We start from the raw sequence: 25,785 nt of genomic DNA on the forward strand, positions 1-25,785 counted from the left end.
CATGGCTGGGCGCCGGTCCCGTGCTCACTGTGCCCTGCGGTGCATTTCCCAGGCCCTCAGCCTCTGCTGGAGTTGCTCCGTTCTGGAGGGCGCAGACTGGCCCCCCGCAGTGAGCGCCCCATGGGGTATGCTGGGGGCAGGCCATTCAGGAGCTTCAGCAGGGCAGGCTTCGCTGGGGTGGGCGTTGCTGGATCCCACCAGCCCTGGGGTAACGAGCCGGCTACAAGGTCAGGCTGGTGGCAGGATCTGTTTGGTGCGAACACAGCCAGGCTGACAGGCAAGCGGCAGCGTGGGCCTGCTAGCCCCTGCCCCACGGTTTCCGCCTTGGATCACGCAGCCTGGCTAATGTCCTTCAATCACATGTAATAGGGGAATGATGGAAGTTCCGGCTGCCCGGCACCTCATCCAGCGTCAGTTTCAGTACTGCCTGGGGCTCGCTGGCTGCCTTGCTGGGAGCGGGGCTCCCCGACGTGGGGCAGGCACCTGGGCCAGGAGCGAGTGCTCAGAGAGCATTCATTGCCTCTGTGCCCGGAGTCAGGTGGACAGCAGTGACAGTGCTGTGGGCCAGAGCCTGGCTCCTGAGCACTAACGGAGCAGTGAGCTGGCCAGGCTCCTTTGTGCCCTGTATGGCTGCCCTGTCCAGCTGCCTCCTGAGCTGGGGCCTGGCCTGCAGGAAATGCCCTCGGGGCTCCCCCGTTGTTGCGAGCGCTGGTGCAGCTCTGCTGGTGTTAGCAGCAGCGTGGGGGACTAGTGCAGACAGCACTCCGGCGTTGCAGCGACCTAGACCTGATCAGAGCCGGGCTAGAGGACATCGCGTGGCCTGTCAGCGCGAGTGCCTCTGTTGCGCCCCCAGGAGTGGGAGAGCGTGGGGGATTTGCCAGGGTAGACGCAGCCTGTCTGTGCGTTGTGAGATGCAGACTGGCGTGAGGGCACAGGACCTGCCACATGGGCTGGGACCAATGGGCCCCAGCTCCTGCCTCCAGCAGCGGCCAATGGCTGATGCTCAAAGGAAGGAGTTACATCACCAGCTGTATCATGCAGCGTGTGCAGTGAGGTGCTGTCGCTTCCCGACCCCAGCTGGTGGCTGGAGCATGGGGATGGGTGGCCCCTGTCGCTTGGATCCCTGCATGTGCCCTTCTCGTTCCTGCCCTTCGTGGCCCCTGCTGAGCTGCTGCTGGAACAGGGTGTCACGGAGTCCCCGGGCGATGCTCTGGAACTGCTCCCCATGAAGCCAGTCAGGACTCTGGGGAAGTCTCCTCTCTGGGAGCAGCCTGTCTGCAGGACACACAGCTCCCCCGGCTTCCACCTTCCTGGGTCTGACCTCGGAGGATTCAGCATCCTCTGCCCCTCCGTGCGCTTCCCACAGCGAGTCCGCCCAGCCGGGGTCCTGGGGAAGCCAGAGGGTCCTGCCCCCCAACTTCGCAGTCAGACGTGACTCTCAGCCAGCCAGTAAAAAAGAGGTTTATTAGACGACAGGAACATGGTCTAAAACAGAGCTTGTAGGTGCAGAGAACAGGACCCCTCAGCCGGATCCATTTTGGGGGGCAGTGAGCCAGACAACCACGTCTGCACTTCACTCCATGTCTCCAACCAGCCCCAAACTGAAACTCCCTCCAGCCCCTCTTCCTCTGGGCTTTGTCCCTTTCCCGGGCCAGGAATCACCGGATTCCTTTGTTCTCCAACCCTTTAGCTCTCACCTTGCAGGGGGGAAGGGCCCAGGCCATCAGTTGCCAGGAAACAGGGTGTCGGCCACTCTCTGTGTCCAGACCCCTGCACCCACCTGCCCTCTAGGGCTCTGCGATGATCACACACCCTTACCCCACCACCTAGATACTTAAGAACTGCCTAGGGGAAACTGAGGCACCCCCACACTATTCAGAGGAAACATTGAGAACAGTCCCACTTCATCACACAGGGCAAGTGCAGAAGCTGTCGGGGTCGATCCCAACGAGTGTCGCCCCTCGGGCCGGCAGAGCTCTCCCTGGCATGCGTCAGGACACACTGAAAGGCGGGTGCCCTATTTCTGCCACGCAGGCTGGGGATTAGCTCCCGCGACGCCCTCAGTCCCCGTGTTCTTTAGCCACATCTGCATTCTAATAGCTCCAAATATGGGCTAATTTCATCGTCTTTCCTAAATCAGCTCTGCCGGCTCCCAGACACGTGTGAGACCAGCACTGCGCATCTCTGCAGGGGACGGCAGCACAGGCAGGCAGGTTGGTGATACAGTGGGACATGCCTGAGACATGGGAGGGGAGCTGCAGCGCAGGGTTTACTGGTAGACTGCTGGCAGAGCTGGCTGGAAAAGCCCAAATCCCGAAGGCCTGTTACTGTGGCCTGTGCCAGGACGTGAGGGCATGGGGCCGTGGCCTCATGGGCGTGTTTTCTGCAAAATTCCCAGGTAACTTTTCTGTAGACATGGCAGGATTTCTTCCTGGAAACTGCCCAGGAGCAGGGGGATGATGGGGAGGGGGCGGGAGCATGGGAGGTTGGTACTGGTTTGGAGGGGGCTGGTACTGGTTGTGGGGAGAGGGGATGGCCCAGCCCCAGGTGAGATGGCCAGAGGGATCAGTGCTGGCCCAGCTGGAACATGTCGGTCGCGGGTTCCAGTGGGACAGGGCCATACTGGACCGTTGCCTTTCCCACTGTGCAGGGAGAGTGTGGCTGTGATCCAGGCAGCAAGGAGCAGAGCGTGGAGCCCTCTGGCCAGGGGGGGCCTGGCACCCCCAAGCCCAGCACTGCATGACAGGAGTCGCTCTGGCCTGTGTCTGGTGGAACGAGTCCGGAGCTGCCATGCACTGAGGCAGCTCTGAGAATCAGAATCCTGGAAGTGTTGGGCTGGAAGGACCTCGAGAGGTCACCAACTCCAGCCCCTGCACCGAGGCAAGGCCGAGTAAACCTAGACTGGGGTCTGTCCATCCTGTTCTGAAAACCCTCCAGCGATGGGGATTCCACAGCCTCCCTCAGTCCCCATTTCAGTGCTTCACTCCCCTGGCGTTGGGACGCTTTTCCTTATATCTCACCTCAGTCTCCCATGTGGCAGATTGAGCCCATCACGTCTCCTACCTTTAGCGGACATGGAGAACAATTGATCCCGTCCTCCTTACACCAGCCCTTACCCTAGCTGAAGGCAGTTTGAAGGCAACTACTGAGAACTTGCCTGAGTACAGTCTTTGAACCACTTGGGCACCCACTTTCTAGTCATTTCACCTAGCCCATTTCACCCCTAGTTTACTATGAGACTATCATGTGGGACTGTGTCAAAAGCCTCAGTAAAACCAGAATCTCTCACATCTCCTGCTTCCCCCAGCCACAAGGCCCGTGACCCTGGCAAAGAAGGAACTTAGGTTGGTTTGGCATGATTTGTTCTTGGCACACCCATGCTGACGGGTCCTTAGAACTTGATTATCCTCTGGGGGCTCACAAACTGATTGGTTAACAATTTGTTCCAGGTCTGGAAGTCGGGCTGCCCGTTCGATAGTTCCCCGGGTCCTCTTTGTTCCCCCTTTTTAAAGACAGGTACAACATTTGCCCTTCCCCAGTCCTCTGGGCCCTCGCCTGTCGACTGGGAGTCCTCAAAGGTAACTGCTGACAGTTCTGTGATTGCGTCCGCAAGGTCCTCAAGTCCCCGAGGGTGCATTGATCAGGTCCCGGTGGCTGGGATCCATCCAGCTGATGGAAATGTTCTTTGGCCGGCCGCTCTGCAGAGCTGAGTTCTGCTCTGAGCCTGGCAGCGCAGCGCTGGGGCTGGCAGCGAAGCAGTTAAAAGCTGCTACTAGTCTCCCTCTTAGGGTTTTACTCATGAACTGCAGCTTGAGTCAGCGGCTGTGGAGGTGGCAGGCAGCGCGGTGGCTCAGGCTGGCAGAGGATGCTCCTGGTGTGAGCGCTCGCTGGGTGCGGGAGGCAGCGCAGAGAGAAGTGAGGCTGGCACGCTGGGGCCGGCAAGCAGGTGAGCGGGGGGGCGGGGAGCGCAGAACAGGGGGCTGGGACACAGGGATCCCCGGCTGCAAGCGGGGCTGCGAAGGAGTCAGGGAGTTGCCGGGCAGGTGCAGCTGGCAGGGGGAGGCTCCCAGGGCTTTGGCAAATGCCGTGTGCCAGGGCAATGGGCAGCTGCCCACAGAACTTTCCCAACGAACTTTGGCAGCAGCTGCCCTTGGCACAAAGAGCCACAGCCTCCGACTTGGCGAATCTGTGAATGACGGGCGCCACGCGGCATGGCACCGCTCTGGGTCCGAGCCCAAACTAACTGTGTGCAGGAGTGAGCGAGCGTGTGTGCCCGGGAAGGTGCCATACGTACCCACCTCCCCCCCACAATGGCGTGAAAGCCACCGACTGCTGCTGGGTGCCAAGGGCAGGGTGCTTGGGGCTGGAAGAGACCCTTTGCCTCTCCCTGCCCTGCAGGGTCCCCCTCACTCACATTTCCCCAGTGAGCAAGGGGGAAATGCCGAGCGCATCCTCTTGTGCCAGCTGGGCACCGACAAGGGCCAGCGAAACCCCTTCAGATCCCGACTCCAGTGGAGTCTGCATGGGGGGCTGGGCTGGGCGCCAGGCTGAGGGGCACTTTGGCAACCCCTGAAAGGGCGATGGAGCAGTGTGGAGCCACAGCCAGGTCTGCCCCTGGAGAGCCCGGTCCGTGCAGCCCACTGGGCTCTGCCGGGTCAACCTGGGAATGGCCGCGGGTAGCAAAGCCCTCGGCCAAGGTCCTGCTGAGCCCAGGGCACAGCCCATTCCTGGGGCATCCCCCAGATACACGGGGAGGTGTGTGGGGGGGAGTGGGACCCGGTGGTTACATGGGGAGGCATGGGGGGGGGAGCGGGACCTGGTGGGTACACGGGGTGGGGTGGGGAGGAGAGCGGGACCTGGTGGGTACACGGGGTGGGGTGGGGGCGGGGGCGGGACCCTGGTGGGTACATGGGGAGGCGGGGGAGGGAGCTGGACCCCGGTGGTTACATGAGGAGGCATGCGGGGGGGAGCGGGACCCCGGTGGTTACATGGGGAGGCGTGGGGGCGGGGAGCAGGACCCTGGTGGGTATACGGGGCGGCGGGGGAGGGAGCGGGACCCCCGGTGGTTACATGAGGAGGCGTGTGGGGCGGAGCGGGACCGCGGTGGTTACATGAGGAGGCGTGGGGGGTGGGTCTGAAGGGAGCAGGGGCTTGGCCGAGCTGGACACTTTGATCTGAAGGGTCCCCACTCCCAATGTGGCTTCCCCTGGCAGCAGCGTGGCCGGGGGTGAGTCTGACTGACGCCATCGTGCGGCGGAGGTGGGGAGGGAAGGAAAGGGATCTCACCCCCAGCACTGGCTGGGTTACCCGGGGAAGGGCAGGGGCACTGTCCCCAGGGGAGGGGCGGTAAGAAGGGGCATACGCAGGGGCGGGGAGGCAGGTGCCCTCCTGCTGCAGCTCTCTGCCATCGGTCAGTATCCTGCTCATCCCAGCCCCTCTCCCCCACACTCCCCCTGGCTCCCAGCTGCTGGGCCCTGCAGGAACCGCCCCGGGACCTGGCCTGGGAGCCCTGGCTGCACAGAGCATTCGCCTCGCGTCCCGGACTCTGGCAAAGTCTGTGCTGGCCCTGGCCCCGGGGGACTCCGGCCTCCCGAAGGTTCCCACAGCCCCTCCAGGGAGCAAGGACTAACCCGGAGAACGAGCAGGGACCGTGGTCCCCAGGAGCACCTCCCAGGGGCAGGTTGTGGCCCCTGGAACCCACGAAGTGGGCGCCGCGTGTCCCTCTGGCTCCAGCCAGCTGCCTGGTGTTCCCCGGCGCCCAGCACGGGCGGGCTGGAGCCAGGGCCAGTCACTGTGGCCCCAAGTGGCTCATCCCCACCCGCTGTTCTCCCCCCGCCCGCATCACACCTTCTCTGTCCCTCCCCACGCACGCAAGGCCCTGGCCAGGGACCTCTCCTGCCTCCTCCCCTCTGAGTGCTCCGCTTCGCCGCGGGGAATGGCTCCTGCCCAGCTGGAGAGCTGGTTTCCCTGAGCTGGGGCTCCTGCGCCCGCTCGCCCTCTGCTCACCCAAGTGCCTGCTCTGGGAAAGAGGCTGGAAGGCTCCAGGCTTCCTTCATCGGGGAGGTACATGCAGACCCCGGGCAACTCGACCCAGGCCAACCTGCAGCACCGCCCCCCATCCCAGCCCTGGACTCCCCACACAGCTCTGTCAACGCCCCTCACTCCCGACCCGCAGCCCCCTGCTACTCCAACCCTGCCCCCACAGCCCTGCCAGTGCCCCTCACGCCTGCCCCGCAGCCTCCTGATGTCCCAGCCCTGGGCCCCCCTTGGGCAGAGACTGTGGTGATCAGTTCTGTGGTGATTTCGGGAGGGAGCTGCGTTTCCCCAGGAGACAGGGCTCCTTGTCTCGTGGGATGTGTGCCGGGATTTTAATCCAGGCGTCGCCGAGTTCAAGGCCTGGGCGTCCGTGCTCCGGGGGGCATCTTTCCAAGGTGCCCTCGGCGATCTCAGCACCCAGAAGAGCCGTGCCAGCCGTTCCCCCAGCCGAGTCTCATGGCAATGTGCGGGGAGGGACGAGAGCTTCCTGGGCTCGCCTAGCAACACCCTGGGTTTCGCCGCTCGGCGGGGTGGACTGTGTGTTAGGGAGCCCCTGGGGGTGCGGGGTGCCCTGGGAGGTCCGTGCTCTTTGGCTGGCTAGGCAGTGGTGGATTCTCTGGCCTGGGCAGAACGGGGCGAGGAGCCCCAGGCAGAACCGGCCCGTCCTGCGGCTCCCTGGCGGGTGGCCCGGGCTGGGTTGCTCCGCCCGAGGGCTTGGTGGAGGGGGGTCCGGCACGTGGCTCCCACGTGGGCGGCCTGCCGGGGGGAGCTGTCACACGCCAGCTCCTGCTCCTTGTTGTTCAGCAGGGTGGATTTGAATCCCTGCCATCAGCATCTCACTGGCACTCACACAGCCTGCCCCCTCCCTTCTCTTCTGGGGCATCTGTGCTGAGCTGTGCCGCCCTGCCCCTGCCAGGAGAGGCTGGCGTGCCACGGTCACGTGGTGCTGGCTGGGGGGAGAGGGGAAGGCAGATCCCGGAGGGGGCTGGGTGCAGGGTTCTCTCCTTTCCGTTCAGATCCTTCCCTCCCCTGTGCCGATGGTCCCTTCCTCCCGCTCCCGGAGTGTGCATGGGGGAAGGGGGGCTGTGCTTAGAGATCATCTCCCCTCCCAGGGGCCCTGGCCTTTCTCCAACCCGTCTGTGCTCTTGGACCCTGCAGGTGACCCCGCTGAGTGACCCCCAGCGCCTGTCCCCCCGCAAGGAACGGGGACGGAGAACCCCGGGGTACCCAGTGCTCATCGAGCCATCCAACAAGAGACACTGACCCAGGCCAAACAGCGGGTCCCTCCTCCACCCTCCCACTCCTAGGCCCAGACGCCCCTGGACAATTCATCTTTCCTCAGAACGTCCGGGTCTCCTCCGGCGGCCCCCTTGGCCAGGCTGTCTGCTGCTGACGCCAGCCTCGCGGCCCACTCGAGACGGTTTTGGGGGGTTCCATTTAGCTGTTGACTTTGCAGCCGAGCCCATCGACCTCCCAGCCTGCGTCTCTCTCGGCTTCCTCCCCGCGACGACAGCAGCGGCTTAGCCTTCCCCGCTGGCCACGGCAGCCGAGGGCCGGGCAGAGGCGATAGGAGCGTGAAGCGGGACCACCGTCTGCCAGGACACGCAGCTACTCAAAGCCGGGAGAGGTGGCAGGGGGGGCCCACGCGCTGCAGTCGGTGCCCCCGGGTCAGCCGGGGCCAGTGCTGAGCAGGGCTGTGGGATCCAGCAGCCTGCAGGCGCCGCCTGGAGGGGAAGAACACCACACTCTCGCTCGTCAGCATCCGCGGGGGAAAGAAACCTGACGGGCGTCCTTCAGCAGCTGGCTGGCGACGGGCTCTGGAGGTGGCAGCGCCTCCTGCAGGTCACAGTCATGAGGTGCAGGTTTCAGAGACTCCAGAGACAGTGAGGAACAAATCAGAAGCCACCTGCTAACAGGGGCTGTGCTGGCAGCTGGCCCCTCCTCACCTGAGCTCCTTCTCTGCCAGAGGGCTCGGTGCCCAGCCCGACGCCCAGGCCTTGTCTAACGGGAGGTTCCCTGACGGCCACCCCTGAGAGGCTGCACTCCTCTGAGCTTGCTGCTGCCTGGCTGGAACGAGCCCCCGTCCCATAACTCTTCCCAGGGCTGCCTCTGCCTCCGGTCTCCACCCATCACAGCCCCGGACACCCTTTGCCTGCAAGTCCAGATCTTAAAGCCACATTCTTCTGCCTGTCCGTCCCACCACCGACTCCTCCGAGCAAGGACCCCGCCCATCCCGCCCTCCGCCGGGATGAACGAGATCCCGGACCTGGCATCCCAGTCCTCCCTGGGGGTGGTCTCGGCCACCTGCGTCTCCAAAGTAGAGCTGCGGGTCAGCTGCAAACACCTGCTCGACCGGGACACGCTCAACAAGTCGGACCCCTGTGTGGTGCTGCTCATGCAGTCCCAGGGCCAGTGGATGGAGGTAGGTGGGAGGCGCAGGGGGTGCGGCCAGCACGGGGCTGGGTGCGGGCAGGAGGGGGGCCTCTTGGTGTTTGTATTGGCCTGGCCGCATGCATGATGCTTACACTGCTGGGCGTGCCCATGGGCCGGGGGCAGCACGGGACAGCCAGGGGAACAGGGCTCAGCACGTGCCCCGGGGGGCTCTAGTCAGGGCTGGGCCAAGGGACTTCTCCCCAAACGCTGAACAGGAATTTTCATCAATGTTCGGGGAGGCAGGTCTGGATGAAAACGTGCTTGTTTGCGGCTGCGAATTCCACATTTGAGCAGCCCCTTTCCCCTCTCCCCCCAGTCGCTTTTGTGGCCTTGGAACATTTTGTAACACCCGGTGTTCTGGATCCATTCGGGGTGGGGCCCAGAGGGGCTAAGCCAGAGTCAGGATCCCTGCCCTGCGGGCGGCACCCGCACAGGGCTTCTCCCCATGACATTGCTGCACTGCTGCAAACGCCCAGTGTAGACGCTCCGCACGGGTGTGAGTGACCTGTGGGCCCCCCTCCACCCCCCAAGCCTTGTGCAAACCCTCACGTTTCCAGGCACTTGCAGGGTTGCTTTGAATTCCTCCTGCGCTCTATGAACACAAACAGCTGGGTTTGAGCATCCGAAGTGGCGGAACCGCATGGGCGCAGGGGGAGTTTTCCTTTCCCATTGCTGCCCCCTCCCCCCCCCGCAGCCTTGGAAGCAGAGCTGGGGGGATGTTTGTGCTGAGAACAGCTTCCCCTGGGTGCTCTTTTCATGGCCATTCCCTGCCGATGGGGGTCACGGTCCTGGGTTCGGAGTCACCACAGGGGCACTTTCATGGCACGTCCATTTGGACCTGCTCCTGGGGGCCTGATCCAGAGAGTTGCGCTCATCCTGTCCGGAGCCGGGAACGATCCCGTGTGTCCACCGGGTCCGGGCACAACACGCCGAGCTGGAATTTCACATCTGTGCGTGCTGGGAATTGTCCCTGGGATTTACTCAGCAGCTTGGCCCGAGGGTGACCAGACAGCAAGTGTGAAAAATCGGGACAGGGGGTGGGGGTAATAGGTGCCTATAGAAGAACATGCCCCAAATATCAGGACTGTCCCTATAAAATAGGGACATCTGGTCACCCTACTTGACCCTGATTGCAGGTGTGATCAGGGAATTGCTGACTGCCGTCAGAAAAAGGCCAGATTCCCAGAGCTGGTTCTCACGGCTGATTCCCTGGGAGCTGGGGCAGGCGGCGCTGAGCTGCTGCTGAGCCAGTGTGTCCGGGTGTGGAGGGGGGGCATGTCCAAGCTCCCCCACCCCCAAGTGCACTGGGACCAGGGGGTGGTTAACTAGCCGGTGATCCCTGTTAGGGACTGCACCACCGCTTCGCCAGAGGCCCGCTGTGATTGCAGAGGCCCCAGCCTGGTGCCGCTCCCTGGTCCCTCATCTGAGGGGACGTCCTCATGTCAGCCCTGCCCACACCGAGGAGCGAGTCCCGCCCCAGCGCCCGGGCAGGGGCTGAGTCACACACACTGGGTCCCATGGGCAGGCTGTGGCAAGCGGCGAGAGCCCTGCTCAGCCATTCAGCCCAGGGCCTTGTCAGCATGAGCTCCTCAAGGCTCACAGCCCCCCAAGGCAGGGGATGCAGAGAGGGAAACAGAGGCATAGAGAGGGTCAGGGCCTTGCCCGCAGTCAGTGGCAGAACCAGGAGCCCTGGCTCACAGGCTCCTGCCCCGGGCGCAAGGCATTGCCGCTTTCTGAGTCTGGTTGAAGAGGGAGGGAAAGGAGCGTCAGGCAGGCCCTCCCGCTCCCATGACCCTACTAACCCCGGCCCTTGAGCCCCGCTTAGGCTGGCTTTGGTCACACGCCTGCCCCGTCGCTCTGCGGGGGGACTGGTTTTAGCAGCACTGAGGCTTTTCTGCCATCTCTCGTGGCAGGGGGTGCGGGCACGCGGGGGACCCAGCCTGCCTGCGCTCACCCCTGCCTGGCAGAGCGAGCAGAGACTGGGAGGCAGGGGGCCGACCCGGGTTCAGCTCCCAGCTCTGAGGCCGGCAGCCTGTGCCATGCAGGGTCCGCCTGGATGAGGCTAATGAGCCCTGTGGCCTAAACAATCGATGCATGACCCTGTAGGTCCCATCCTCTCTCTCTGCCTCAGTTTCCACATCGGTCATACTGGGATAGCTCCACCACCCTGCCTCACCATGGAGCTGCTAGGGCTAATGGAGATGCTAATTAATGAGTATTAATTGCCTAACATGTGACACTGGGTGAATGTGAGCGATGGATTCTGGGGGCGTCACCACAAGGACAGTGTCTGAGCCTGGGGACTTTGCAGTTGATTCACCTGGGTCCCATTGTCCCCCTTTTGCCCCAGCTGACCCCTTGGGCCACATTGAGAGCTCCTTACTCACATTGTAAAGGGGCAAAACTCCCTCTGTGGTGGATGCCTGGGCCTGTCCGCGGGGTCCGGCTGTTGTCAGACACCTGCAGTGAGCCCTGCTGGGGTGCACCCATCGCTGGACTCCCAGACCCCAGCCCTAGGGGGTTGTTTGTGCAAACAGTACACAGGGGACACAATCACTTTAGCCGAGGAAATATCACCCAGGCCCCACAGCATCGCAACCGGGTCTCCATCCCCACCAGGGCCCGTTGCAATCTGTGCTGGAAATAACCCAGACTGCTCCTGCTCCTGGGGCTGCCACCAGCAGGAGATGGGGGACTGTGGTGCCAGGGGGCACTGAGGCAGCTGGGGATGCAAGGTGCCATGCACACCCTGCTGCCCATAGGCCACAGCCCAGTGCTGGCCAGGGAGGGAGCTGTGCTGAGCCCGGTACCTGCAGACCCCCCTTCCCACCTTCTCCATGACCATGGGGCGGGTGGCAGTGTTGCTGGGACTGGTGCTGACCCTGAGAGGGTCAGGTTGGTGCCATGGCGTGGCCAGGCTGGAGCTGTGGGCTCCCTGCTGGCGCGAGGCGCTGGTTGGGGCTTTGCAGAGGCCCTGCCCCGGCCGAGTTCTCTCGGCGGGCGAGGGAGGCAGCGGGTCTGTGGCTCTCAGTGCCTGGAGGTGATGGCAGGGGCGGTGCTGCTCCCTGGAGCCCATTCTGCGCTCCCCAGGGTTGATCTGGGACCCGGGCTCTGGGGCTGGCGCTGTCCTGGCAGGGTGCCTTCCCCAGGAAGTTGTTCTATTGACTCAGAGCTGGCAGGGGGTTGGTGTGTGGGAGGCCGCGCCGTTCCTTCTGCCAGCATGGCTCAGCGCATGAGAAAACGCACACCGAGCCCTTCCTGCTGTACACAGGGACTCGGGCTCCAGCCAACACCCCTGCCCCCGGAGCCCCGCTGCTCCCCGCCGCCCCTGCCACTCCCCTCTGGAGCCAGGGCCCGACAGCAGCCCTGGGGAGAGACTGGCCTGTGTATCCCACCCCCCGACCCGTGGCACGGCGCAGGGTCACCCCATCACACAGCTGGGCTGGCGCCTCCTGGCTTCAGGGATTGCCATTACACCCCCGCGGGGCCCCGCCTTCACCTGGTAAATCAAGGGCCAATAAAATACGAAGTTGGCTAAAAAAGCCCCTCCCCCCACAACGAACCTGGCCAGCTGATAGACCATGCAGCCAGAGCCCGCCAGGCCAGCGTACGCGCGCAGGACATCGTCTGCAACCACCACCGATGGGCTCCATGGCTCCTGGAGCACACAGCCACGTCTAGTCCTCCTCCTTCTGCTGCACTGAGATGGGCAGGCCAGGGGGCTCTGCCCCCCCAGAGCCCCTATGTGCTGCTTCTGGTGTTTGGCGTTGTCTGGGATGGGATGGGCGTGCGTGCCCTGTCCTCCCGGGCTTGGTCCAGGAGGCTTCTGTTCCTCCGCTACGACTCACCTCAGACCTGGTTGTGACGTGAGCCAGGTGGTACAGCCGTCACCATGGGTACGGCGTGGGATGGGGGGGCGGAGCCGTCACCATGGGTACGGCGTGGGACGGGAGGGCGGAGCCATCACCGTGGGTATGGCGTGGGACGGGGGGGGCGGAGCCATCACCGTGGGTATAACACAGGACAGATGTTAGAGTTGTCACCTTGGCAGATTGCTGACCTCTTTCTGTTTTGAAATCTGAATGTTGAATCTGAAATTTGAATCTGATAACAGTTGGACATTCTCATTGTAATGTTTCTTTTGTGCTAGTTTCCTGGTATTAGCTCTTCTGTCACTACTTCATGATTAATTGCCTTTGGCTCAAACAGTTGGTTTGGTGTTCGCAGTTGGAAAAGTCGTACAAAGCACACAATGTCCAGTAAGTTCTTGGAATATAGTGGGCACAACTTTTTGTTCCAGCACATGGAGGAAGTAACCCGGTGCAGCCATTTTAGGATTGAGTCTGACCAACAGGGGGAGTTGGCTGTGAATCTGAAAGCTGAATGCAATTTGGGTGAAAATGACCATGAAATGATCGTTTTTATGATTCTCAGGAAAGGAAGGTGTGAGAGCAGTAGAAGGACAATGGACTTCAAAAAAGCGCACTTCAACCAACTCAGAGAACTGGTAGGTGAGGTCCCACGGGAGAATATCTAAGGAATATAGGAGATCAGGAGAGCTGGCAGTTTCTCAAGGAGGCACAGCTTCAAACTATATTAATATATTATTATTAATTATTATTATTAATATATCAATAAACAATATTAGAGGCACAGCTTCAAACTATCCTGATGCAAAGGAAAGACAGGAAGACTAGTCAGAGGCCAGAATGGCTGAATCAGGAGCTCCTGAATGACCTGAAAAGCAAAAAAGGATCCTACAAAAAGCGGAAACATGGACAAATTGCTAAGGAGCAGCACAAAAGAACAGCACCCGCATGTAGGGACAACAATCAGAAAGGCTAAGGCGCAAAATGAGTTACACCTAGCAAGGGACATAAAATGCAATAGGAAGCATTTCTTTAAATGCTGTAGGAGCAAGAGAAAGACAAAGGAAAGCGGAGGTCCTCTTCTTAGCGGGGAAGGAGAGCTAATAACTGATGACATCAAGCAGTCTGTGGTACTTACTGCCTATTTTGCTTCAGTCTTCACTAAAAAGGTTAATGGTGACCAGATATTCAACCTAATTAATATTAAGAACAAGGGAGAAGGAACACAAACCGAAATAGGGAAAGAACAGGTTAATGAATATTTAGATAAGTTAGATGTATTCAAGTTGGCAGGGTCTGATGAAATTCACCTTAGGATACTTAAGGAACTAGCTGAAGCAATCTGAGAACCATTACCAATTATCTACGAGGACTCATGGAGGATGGGTAAGGTCCCAGAGGACAGGAGAAGGGCAAACATAGCACCTAGCTTTAGAAAGGGGAACAAAAAGGACCTGAAGTATTATAGACTGGTCAACCTAATCTTGGCACCTGGAACGATACTGGAACAAATTATTAAGCAATCAATGTGGAAGCACCTGGAGGATAACAGGATTATAAAGAATAACCATCATAGATTTGTCCAGAACAGATCATGCCAAAGCAACCTGATTTCCTTCGTTGCCAGGGTTACTGACCTACGGATGTGGGGGATGTGACAGTCGATGTGATGTCTGACCCCGTTCTGTGTGACATTTTCACAAGGAAACAAGGGAAATGTGCGCTAGAGGAAATTACAAGAAGGTGGATGCGCAAGTAGTTGAAAGATCGCACTCAAAGAGTAGTTATCAATGGCTCACTATCGAACTGGGAGTGGATCCTGCAGGGGTCAGTCCCGTGTCCAGCACTATTTAATACTTTCACTGATAACTTGGATAATGGAGTGGAGAGTGTACTTATACAGTGTGCAGATGACACCAAGCTGGGAGGAAGTGCAAGCACTTTGGAGGGCGGGATTAGAATTCAAAATCACCTTGACACATTGGAGACTTGGTCCGAAACCAACAAGACGAAATGCAATAAAGAGAAGCGCAAAGCACTGCACTTAGGAAGGAAAAGCAAATGTACAGGTACGAACTGGGGAATAACTGGCGAGGTGGTGGTGTTGCTGAAAAGGGATCTGGGGGTTAGAGCGGATCACACATTGAATCTGAGTCGACAATGTGACGCAGCTGCAAAAAAGGCCAATATAATTCGGGGTGTGTTAACAGTCATGTTGTGTGTAAGACACGGGAGGTCATTGTCCTGCTCGACTTGGCCTGGTGAGGCCCCAGCTGGGGTACTGTGTCCAGTCCTGGGCGCTGCTCTTTAGGAAAATGTGGAGAAATTCGGAAGAATCCAGAGGAGAGCAACAAAAACGAGAAAAGGTTTAGAAACCCTGACCTGTGGGGTGGGGTTAAAACACCTTGGATGTTTAGTTCTGAGAAAAGAAAACTGAGCGGGGACCTGGTAAGTCCTCAAATCGGTGAGGGGCTGCTCTAAAGAGGACGGGGTCAGTTGTTCTCTGTGTCCACTGAAGGCCGGACAAGAAGTGATGGGCTTAATCTGCAACAAGGGAGGCTGAGGTTTGATATTAGGAAAAACATCCGTTGGCACTCAGGGTTTTGTCCTACTAGCCGTGAGCCCGGGGACTGGCGCTCGCAATGAAGCGCGGCGCGGTGTGTTGCAATATTCTAACAATGGCTCAGCTTGAGTTTGCCAGGGCTTTGTTATCCGGACTGACTTTTCTGCTAACCCCCTTGCCTGGGCTCAGTGTGGGCTCCACGCAGAGCGCTTGGACTGAGAGCTCAGAGGGTTGCTGAGAGAAGCCCCTCGTGAATTGTCACTGCTCTTTGTCCACCCGGAGTGATTTTCACCATGATCCCATTGCCACAGCTCAATGAGCACCGTGAGCGGTGTCCCTGGATAAGAGACGATCCTTTCCATTGAATTCCCACAGATCCGCTCCAACCTTGGGCCAAGGACAAGCCGGAATGTCATGTGGTTTCGGTGGCTTTCGTGCTTTCTGCATCATGTATTGATTGCCGATGCCACCTTTGGGTACTTTCCCTCCCGTGGCAGCATTCACACCTGGCCAGAACGGGACGTCTCCAGCTCCACTCTGATGCTTCTCAGTACCCAGGTGGGCCCTGTGGAGCATTTCCAGCCACGTGCTGTGTAGCATTACGGCACACGGTCCTCTGCAGCAATATCATCTCAATTGCGGGGGCCTGGGCTTGCCCTGTGGCCAGCCATCTGGAATTACTCGCTCAAGCTCTGGTACGGTTGGGACCTGTTTCCTGTCCCAGTTGAGCCCACCGTGTTTTCTGTTAGAACGTGAGTTGTGTTTACTCTGGACTCCGCCCCACCTGCTCCTCGCCTTGAAAGAGCACCCGCTGGAAGAAGCAACTTCCTCTGGGGCCCGTAGCTCAGAGGAACCTGCCATTCTGCAATGTCAGGCCAGACCTTTGCACCATGGGGATATGGGGTAGAGCCTGGCTACCAAGGGCTCATGCTCCATTGCTTCCCCAGCCAAATTCGGCCTCTGAAGCATAGTCAGGAAAGAGCTGCAAACAAAAGGGCCGGGGGTGGGCCTGAGCGCAGTCCCACTGTGTGGAGTCAGGGCTGGGAGCCGGCGCCGTCCGGTGATTGTGTCGCAGCAGCACGGCCCCCAGCCCGGGTGAGGGCAGAGGGTCTGCGCTCAGCTCTGAGCACTGCAGCACCCACGTGCCTGTGCCACCTTCCCTTGCCAGTCAGCCCAGCCCCATTCCACACTGGCCCCAGGCAGCCCGCTGAGGGAGCCCTTCCTGGGGCCAGCGTGGAGAGAAATTTGTCTAAGCTTCCCAGGAAGCTCTGGGAGGCCTCCTCATTTGGGTGTGTTTCCATCGGTGGCCTTGTCTCCCCTGGTTCGGGTCGTGTTGGGCTCCTTTGTCACCGACACCTGCTTCCCTTCATTTTAAGGTTTTTCCCTGGTCCATGGGGTGTTGATTGTTTTCACCCCAGCTGTGTGTGACAGGCTGCAGCAGGAGCACTGCACAGGGTTTGTGTGACAGGCTGCAGCAGGAGCACTGCGCAGGGTGTGGGTGCTGGGGTGTGATAGGAGCACTGCACAGGGTGTGGGTGCTGGGGTGTGATAGGAGCACTGCATAGTGGTGTGTGTGATGGGGTGCGGGAGGAGCACTGCACAGGGTGTGTGTGATGGGGTGCGGGAGGAGCACTGCACAGGGTGTGGGTGCTGGGGTGTGATAGGAGCACTGCACAGGGGTGTGTGTGACGGGGTGCGGGAGGAGCACTGCACAGGGGTGTGTGTGATGGGGTGCGGGAGGAGCACTGCACAGGGTGTGTGTGATGGGGTGCGGGAGGAGCACTGCACAGGGTGTGTGTGATGGGGTGCGGGAGGAGCACTGCACAGGGTGTGGGTGCTGGGGTGTGATAGGAGCACTGCACAGGGGTGTGTGTGATGGGGTGCGGGAGGAGCACTGCACAGGGTGTGTGTGACAGCGTGCGGGAGGAGCACTGCATAGGGGTATCTGCACCCAGTGCCCCCGGGCAGACACAGATCTGCACACGATGCCCCCGGGCAGACACGGATCTGCACACGATGCCCCCGGGCAGACACAGATCTGCACACGATGCCCCCGGGCAGACACGGATCTGCACACGATGCCCCCGGGCAGACACGGATCTGCACCCGGTGCCCCATGGCAGACACGGATCTGCACACGATGCCCCTGGGCAGACACAGATCTCCACACGATGCCCCCGGGCAGACACAGATCTGCACACGATGCCCCCGGGCAGACACGGATCTGCACACGATGCCCCTGGGCAGATACAGATCTGCACCCGGTGCCCCATGGCAGACACGGATCTGCACACGATGCCCCTGGGCAGACACAGATCTCCACACGATGCCCCCGGGCAGACACAGATCTGCACACGATGCCCCCGGGCAGATACAGATCTGCACACGATGCCCCCGGGCAGACACGGATCTGCACACGATGCCCTTGGGCAGACACAGATCTCCACACGATGCCCCCGGGCAGACACAGATCTGCACACGATGCCCCCGGGCAGACACGGATCTGCACACGATGCCCCATGGCAGATACAGATCTGCACCCGGTGCCCCATGGCAGACATGGATCTGCACCCAGTGCCCCTGGGAAGACACAGATCTGCACGCTGAATAAAGCACTAATGATGGGCTAGACAATTTCCCAGCGCGGGGCTCCGTTGGAAGGCATGAGAGGTGGTGAGGAGAGGCAGATGGGAGCAGCTGAGTGGTGGGGGTGCATGTGGCCAGATGCACAGCAAGTGCAGGGAAGGATCAAAGCATGCTGGTTTCTGTGCTGTGCAGCCGATCCCCCAGCCGAACAGCAGCCGGGGGACTTAAGCTGCAGCTAAGTCTGCTAAGCCGTCAAATTGTGTGTGTCTGTTCAGCAGTCTGACACCGATACAGAGATCTGCGGCAGCAGCTTGATAATCCCGAGAGAAGAGGCTCCAGTCCTGCAGAGTCCCTGCCAATGGCTGAGCTCCGTTCCATTCCTGCCTGGGACCCCAGGGCCTCGGCTAGTCAAGACCTTGGCAGTGGGGCCCGAGCCCTCCACGTCCTGGCTTTCTGCACATCCATGAAGGGTCCCGATCCTGCATTCATCCTTCCACCCCGGCTCAGAGCCCATGGCCACAGCCGGGGCTGGCTGGCGAATGGGGGATCGGTCCCTCTACCAGTCCCCCGTCCCGAAGTCTTCCTGGCTGAAATCAGTGACAACTGGGTGCCGCTCACTCGTGCCAGAGCACCTCCCAGGAAGCTGGCTGGGTCCAGGCAGGGGGCCTGCTGTGCACAGTATCCCTGGGAGTTGCCTGAGGATCCGGGTCACAGCCCTCCCCAGTGTTTGCAGGGTCCCCATCTGCCCCCTACCACTGCGCTGACGGAGCTGGTAGCAGGGCATCTGCCCGGGGGAAAGAAGAGGATACAAGCAGAGAACAAGGGGGCGGGGAACCCCTTTCCCCTGGAGAGGGCTCACTCCTCCTGGGGAATCCTGTTCTCTCTCCGCACAGCTTCTGGGGTTCCTGGGTCCCTTCTCTGCAGATCCTGGCCCAGGCACTTTGCCCATTTCCATGCACAGGGCTGATCCCACGTTGATTGGGTGGGTCCTGAGCAGCCTGGAGGAACGGGTGCTCCCTCTCTGCCCATGTAACGGGCGAGTGCACCTGGCACTGCCCGCAAGGCAGAGCAACGAGCGCCCCTCTCGCCCGTAACATCGGGTGCTCCCCACCAGCGACATGACACCCTGGTGTGGCTAGTAAATCAGAGGGGCGTGGGCCCTGTTCAGCTTCCAGGGAGGGGGTGGCAAAGCTGCCGTGGCCGTTGCTTGGAGGAGGTGCTGCCCCACAGAGAACAGCGGGCGTGGCCCCCTTGGTGGAGTCCATGGGAGGCTGAGTCCAGAGACCAGAGAGGGGAGGGCTGGCTGGGCGAGGCACCCTGATGAATCACTGGGACAAATACCCTCCAGCTCCAACAGTGCCCCCTAGTGCTCAGGACGCAGAGCCCCCTGCACACCCCAGGCCTGGGCCTGAGACGCGAACTGGCGACACATGCAGCTCTCTCTTCCCAGAGTCATTGATGATCGAGTAGCTCATTAGCATCTCATCTGCATTTCCCACACTAACGAGTCCGTGTTCAGCGGGGTTTGAGACGTTTTATTCAGTTTCCTTAGAAGTGCAGGTTTCCGGGACGCTGGAGCTGCTGCTTCCCGGGGTGGCTAGTGACTCGGCCGGGCATGGGCCCTGCTCTGGTTTCCTGGGGGGGGGGTGGCAAAGCCTCAGGGTGTGAAGCCGCTTGCCTGTCAAAGGGGACATCGGGGCACTGCCCAGCTGCCGCCAAGCCAGGGACATGGGGGCAGCAAGAGAAAGCAGCAGCCCAGAGTTAATCCCTCTCTCGGTGTGAGCGCTCCGGGGTTTAAGTTCATGGCAGTTCATACAAACACTGGGTTTGCTCCTGCGGGAGGGACAGAGCCGAAGGTTTGATTCTGCTCCTGCATTTTCCCCTACATTCAAATCGTGTTTAGAACTGCATTTAAAACCAGTGTAGAACTGGGGCCCTTCGGAGGGGAAAAGCCCTCGGTGCAGGGCATGTCAAAGAATTCTGCCGCTTGCAGACTGAGACGCGGTTTTAAAATGGCTATTTTTGTAGACCCTACCAAAACCTGCCTTTTCAAGTCTTGCTCCCCGGCTGTGTTTTCGGCAGCAGTTAAAGAACAAAGCCCCTTGTCAGAGCCGGGCCCGCACAGGGCCAAGGGACGGTTCAGGGCACTGTAGGCACTGACCCTGAACAGGGACTAGGTTCATCGGGGCGCCATCCAGGTCTGACATGCGGAGAACCGATCGCTGCTTGTCTGCTGGGAAGAGGCGGTGGAAAAAACTATGCTTCTCTTTGGACGTTACAAAGGGCAGGATAGTGCCCCTCGTGCCCCCGTCCTCCCCGACCGCCTGGCATAGCACCCTCCAGTGGTGGTGTTGTGGGCAGGGAGCACTGCTGGACTCTCCTTGCCCAGGGGAAGTTTGCGGTGCTGGCAGCTGGGAAAACCCTCTCCCTGCTGGTAAGTGAGGCCATCTCATGCAGAGCGCCAGAGCCCCGGTGCGGTGCAGAACCGGGCCCTCCCCCAGTGCAGGGCTGTAGGCCCTGAAGGCCCAGGCTTTTGGGTGAAAAGAGGCAGGGGTCTCCCCACGGGGAACAGGGGGCTCCGTCTCTGAGCCCACCACGCCAGTTGGCACCAGCTGACAGCCTCCATGGCAGAGGCTCGGGGCCTGGAGCCGGCGCCCCAGCCCTGTGGGTGGGTGTGGGGGGCACCCTGTGAGGTGAGGAGAGGGGGGAGCTTGCACTGCTATTGCTGGGGCTGCTTTGTGGATCAGGAGAGGCCCTCGGCCTCCAGGGCTGCTGGGCAGGGCCCTGATTCTCCTCTGGCCTCCAGGTGGACAGGAGCGAGGTCATCAAGAGCAACCTGCACCCCGTCTTCTCCAAGGTCTTCACGGTGGACTATTACTTCGAGGAAGTGCAGAAGCTGCGGTTCGAGGTGTACGACAGTCACGGGCACTCCAGCCTCGGGACACACGATGACGACTTCCTGGGGGGCATGGAGTGCACAGTGGGCCAGGTACTCGCCCTTGCTGTCCCCCCGGGGCAGGCGCCTGGGAGTCGCTCCTCTCGCCTGTCCCCAGCCTGTGGCCCAGCAGGGCTGCGGTGTTTCCTGTGGGGGAATCCTGCCATTCGGCCGTTCACTGCTCCCGGGTGCGGGGCTGCTCCCTTCCTTGCCTGGGAAGGTGGCTCAGGGCGGCCTGCAGAAGGGCTTAGCGGCGCCAGGAACATATCACCGCCATAGCTGCCCGTGGCAGGATGTTGTCATTGCGATTAGTGGCACGCCCTAGGAGTGGGAGTTCTGAGCGCTCCCGGCCTAGGATGGGCTGGCGTCGGACCCGCTGTGCGCTGACCTCCCAGGGCTGGGGAAGTCCCAGATAATTTCTAATGGCATTTCCAGTGGGACTGGAAATCCCCTGGGGCCAAGAGGAAAGCGGAGGGAGGATGCGGTGGGTTAACGTGGCCAGGGCCAGGGAGAACTTGACGTAGCAGGGATGGCTCCCAGCTCCAGGAGAAGGGAGCGATTTCAGTGCTGTCAGGAAGCCCCGCTGCATGGCACGGCTTAGCGCTGACTGTCTGTAAAGGCCAAGCACTGTCCATGAATCGCTGGCAAGTCCTTGCCAGGGCCCCGCCAGGCTGGGGGAGCTCGGTGTGCGGTGCAGGTTTGGCTTAGCGCTGGTTCCACCCGCAGGGGTTCACTGGCCCCCGTGCTGACGTCCTCCGGCATGACTCGTGCCAGCGTCCCCTGAGTGACTCACACGCTAACGTCTCTCCCGAGACGACTCCCACAGCAACGTGTCTCCTGGGGCCACTCGTGCTCCGGCACGACTCCAGTGCCACCATCTCCCCTGCAGAGACTGGCATGACTGTGTCTCCCCGGGAGGTGTCACCTGGGCCCATGGCTCCCCTGCCCCCATCCCCAGGGCATTGCGGGGGCCCACAGCGCCCTCTCCCCCGACTCACACTATCATCTTCCCTTCCAGATTGTGGCCCAGAAGCGGGTGACCAAGCCGCTGTTTCTCAAGTACGGGAAGTACGCCGGCAAGTCCACCATCACGGTGAGTGCGGCTGGCCCGGCCTGGGCCTCCAGGCTGGCTCCGGCTCTCCGTTGCCTAGCGGTCCTGCTGCTCATGCAGCCTGCAGGGAGGGGGACACGTTCAGCTGGGCCTGCTTGGGCCGTTCCCTTTGGAAGAGGTCAGGAAGGGGCAGCCCCCAGAGCTGCACGGTGCCCTGCTCTGGCTGCCTCAGTGCCACACGGCTCTGCCAGGAAACCCTCGGGCATGTACCCGTCCGACGGGCTCTGGAGCCTGGTGCTCTGTAGGCAGGAACTGTCTCTAGAGAGCTGCCCGGTGCTCCGCTCCCCCAGCCCGGAGCTCCGCTTTGTATTTCTAACGCTGCCGACCCCACACCTGCCCCAGAGAGGGGTCCTGCCACATCCTCCGGGGCTCTGGCCTGGCTCACAACCAGCCAGGTTTGTGCTGAAGATCCTGCTGCTGCAGGGGCCGAACTCCCATTGCCTGTCTCCTCCTGCCCCCCAGCCCGTCCCACCCTGCGCACACTAGCCCTGATCTGCCTCCACCATCTCCCCAGACTGGCAGACATGGCTCAGGGCAGGGGTCAGTCCCCAGAACCCAGGTTCTCATCACTGGTCCCTGGCTCCTGCCCATAGCGGGGAATCCACATTCATTCCCCAGAGCCCAGCCCAGCCACCTGCTCCGTGCAGCGCGAGAATTGTGCTCTTTGAACGTGATGGAGAACACACTGAAGAGCGTGCTGGGATGGCGGCCCCCGGCCCCCGCTGCCTCTCCCTGCCCTGCCACCCGGCCTGGCACGTGGCACGTGCACAAGGGCCTCTCCCTGCCCTGCCGCCCGGCCTGGCACATGGCATGTGCACAAGGGCCTCTCCCTGCCCTGCCGCCCGGCCTGGCACATGGCACGTGCACAAGGGCCTCTCCGTGCCCTGCCGCCCGGCCTGGCACACACATCACTGCCAGTGCCTCCCAGGCGTGCTCTGTGCGTGGTGGCTCTAGCCAGGACCAGGCGGGTTTCTCCCTGGGGCTTGTGCCCGGCCGCTTGTCTCTAAGGGCCCCTTGGCGCTCTCCCTTCAGGTGCTGTCAGAGGAGATTTCCGGCAACAATGGCTACGTGGAGCTGGCGTTCCGGGCCAAGAAGCTGGATGACAAGGTACCTTCGCCTGCCATGGGGGGTGGCCAAGAGACTCCGCTCCACCTTCGCTGAGACCCTGGTGCCCCCAGCCCCCCGGATCGGGCGGGTGCAGCCTGGGAATGGCCGCATGGAGGAGCCAGCGTGGTTATTTGCTGAGAGCTGGGAGCTGTGGCTGCCGGCTGACCCTGGTGCCCCTCCGGCACCTTTCCAACGCTCTGGTGCTGCTGGGGGAAGCTGGAGCTACCCTCGGCAGAGCACGCAATGGGAGCGGCCAGGCCAGCTCGCCCCTCAGCAGCCTGGTCAGCAGGCCAAGCCCTGCCCAGCGACGGGACAGCATGGCGCTCAGTCCCTCCGCTGAGCCTGCCCTCTTGCTGGTGCCGCCATCCCAATTGAGCCCCAGCCAGCTCGCTGCACCCAGCTGTCCAAAGGCCTCCCGCCCCCGGCAGGGGTGAAAGATCTCCCTCTCCCAGCCCCGCTCCCTGGAGCCCCTCGGGGAAGCACGGGCTAGCAGGGATGCTGGTGGGCAGTTCAGCGATAGCCAAGGGCTGGAAGTCACCGGGGCAGGCTGCTGTGGGCACAGCACGAGGTGGTGCGGGGAGGAGAGAGGCTGGCTGGGCACGGGGGGCGCAGTGAGAATGCAGGGCCAGAGTGGGCACAAGGCAGGGGCGGGGAAGGAGCCCAGCATGGCCGTGGCAGGGAGCAGGGCCTCGCCGGGCAGGGGCGAGGGAGTGCTGCCTTCTGCGACAGGCCGGAGCGTGGAGGGATGGTACAGTGGCCCCTGGGTGCTCAGAGCCCCCATCCTGGGTAGGGCTGGTCCAGAGGCTGGTCCCTTCCGGCTGGGAGGACGTGCCCCTGGGGAAGGTTCTGTCTGGGGGTATCGGGGGAGATGGCCCGGAGGTTGGTCCTGCTACTCTGACCTGGCAGGGCTGTCCCCATGCTGGCCCTGCCCAGGGCGGGAGGGCAGCACCGGCCGCAGAGCTCACCGTGTCCTTCCGCCCCACCTCCCGGCAGGATCTCTTCAGCAAGTCGGATCCTTTCCTGGAGATCTACCGGATCAACGACGATGGGAGCGAGCAGCTGGTGCACCGCACCGAGGTGGGTCCCCGCCGCGGGCAGCGTCTCCCAGGAGCCACCAGCTGCCACCCCAGGGGGAAGGGAATGGAGAGACAAGGGTGGGCAGCAATGCGGGGTGGGGGCAAAGGGATGGGAGTGGGTGGAGGAGGGGCTGGCGGGGACGGGAGAGGTGGGGGGCAGAGGAGGGGCTGGCAGGGACTGGAGGGGTGATGGGGGGCGGAGGAGGGGCTGGCGGGGATGGGGGGTTAATCGGGGGCGGAGGAGGGGCTGGCAGGGATGGGGTGATGGGGCAGAGGAGGGGCTGGCGGGGACAGGGGGGTGATGGGGGGCGGAGGAGGGGCTGGCAGGGACGGGAGGGGTGATGGGGGGCGGAGGAGGGGCTGGCAGGGATGGGGGGTTAATCGGGGGCGGAGGAGGGGCTGGCAGGGACAGGGGGGTGATGGGGGCGGAGGAGGGGCTGATGGGGATGGGGGGGGTGATGGGGCGGAGGAGGGGCTGGAAGGGACTGGAGGGGTGATGGGGGGCGGAGGAGGGGCTGGCAGGGACGGCGGAGGAGGGGCTGGCGGGGACGGGGTGATGTGGGTGGGAGTGGATGTGATGGGAACTCGTTACATTGCAGAGCGCAGGCTAGCTGTATGGCCGTGGGCCAGGCAGCACCGTACCCCTCTGTGGCTGCAGGTGGCTCCGGAGCTGGGACGCTGGATCCCTCGCCCCTGAGCCCCCGGTCCCCTGCTTGTCACCCCCAGGCAGCTCCCCCCGCTGGAGAGGACGGGCAGGGGAGCTCCCCGCGGCTCCATGCTGTCAGAGAATCCTCCCCCACCCGCTCCTCTCCTCTCCTCCAAGGCTCCTGTCCACCGGGAGCCGTAATGGGCTCTGCCTGGGAAGGGAAGAGGGGATGAGTGACGGGTCCCCCCGCTGCTCCCTGTGCTCATGCCCTGCCTGATAGGGGGCCTAGGAGGATTAGGCACCTAGCAGAGCTATTTCGCTGTCAGGTGCTGTCTGCCCCACCTGCCGCCGGGCCCTGCCATTCCCTTCCTGGCACCAGGGTGGTGGGATCCTGCAGGGAGGGGGAGAGACAGAGGCGAGAGGGGCAGTAGCAGCTTGGATGCCGGTCCAGGGAGTCTCTCCTCTAGGGCACGGCTACCTAGCGCCTCCCCCTGCCGGAGTGGGGTCTGGCGGCTAGAGCACAGGGCTGGGCGTGGGACGGCCTGGAGACAGTCTGCCGGTGATCCTGCATGACCCTGGGCAGGGCCCTCCCCTCTCTGTGCCTCAGTGCCCCACCTCCGCAGGGGTTGGGAGGGGGCAAGAGCCACTCAGGGCTGTTTGCAAAGCCCGTTGGGCCTCTCTGGCAGACGGAAGCCGAGTGAGCTCCCAGCTCATCGCTCAGGGGTGCCCTGCCCAGGCTGTACGCCGGCAGTTTGCACCCCCAGGCGTGGTGGCGCACGCTCACGCTGCCCCTCTTGTGTTTACAGGTGGTCAAGAACAACCTGAGCCCCGTGTGGGAGCCATTCAAGGTCTCGCTGAACTCGCTGTGCAGCTGCGAGGAGAAGAGGAAGCTGAGGGTGAGGAAGGGACGGTGGGAAGCCCTGAGTAGCCTCTATCTTTGGGGGACCTGAAAGGGGCCACCTCTCTGAGTCTCCTGCAAGGGGGACCAGCCCTGTCACAGTGCAACCTGCCCCCAGGGTCAAAGGCAACCCAGGCATGATGGGTCAAAGGAAATGCATCCTGATGCAACATAGGCTCGGCCTGTGGAACTCACTGCCACAGGACATCAGTGTGTTTGTGAGTGTAGCCTCTGCAGTGACACTAACACACAGACACATGACCAGGGCCTTCGGTCCTCCTGCTTCAGAGCCTGAACCGGCCCCCAAGAAGGGCAAGTGCCCCCCTCGTGCGCTTACATAGCTGTCCAGGTGCATTGGGCCCTTCCTCTAAAGTGTCTCGTATAGCGCAGGGCTGGAAGGAGGACACCCTGCTGCACGCACAGGTGGTCAGTCAGGGCTGGGTGCAGGCAGCGTAAGCCCGGCGAGGGTCAGCGGGAGGAATGGGGGGAATGCTGGGGGCTGGGAAAGGCCCCTCCCTCGAGAGG

General features: G+C 61.9%; 1 protein-coding gene across 3 annotated transcripts in view; it reads left to right on the forward strand.

The window, feature by feature from the left end:
• Nucleotides 1-3,798: 3,798 nt before the first annotated feature.
• CPNE7 (copine 7) overlaps nt 3,799-25,785 on the forward strand; it is a 37,109-nt gene continuing 15,122 nt past the window's right edge. Inside the window, exons 1-7 of one of the 3 annotated variants that reach the window (XM_043526397.1) lie at nt 3,799-3,942; nt 8,201-8,458; nt 20,294-20,476; nt 21,441-21,515; nt 22,566-22,640; nt 23,634-23,717; nt 25,169-25,258. In XM_043526397.1, the coding sequence (XP_043382332.1) occupies nt 3,799-3,942; nt 8,201-8,458; nt 20,294-20,476; nt 21,441-21,515; nt 22,566-22,640; nt 23,634-23,717; nt 25,169-25,258 (909 nt within the window). Of the gene's footprint in view, nt 3,943-7,194; nt 8,459-20,293; nt 20,477-21,440; nt 21,516-22,565; nt 22,641-23,633; nt 23,718-25,168; nt 25,259-25,785 lie in introns of those variants that run through there. The other 2 variants (XM_037878122.2, XM_037878123.2) reach the window with 2 other exon arrangements.

Source organism: Chelonia mydas, chromosome 12 (assembly GCF_015237465.2).
Source record: "Chelonia mydas isolate rCheMyd1 chromosome 12, rCheMyd1.pri.v2, whole genome shotgun sequence".
Taxonomy (NCBI): domain Eukaryota; kingdom Metazoa; phylum Chordata; order Testudines; family Cheloniidae; genus Chelonia; species Chelonia mydas.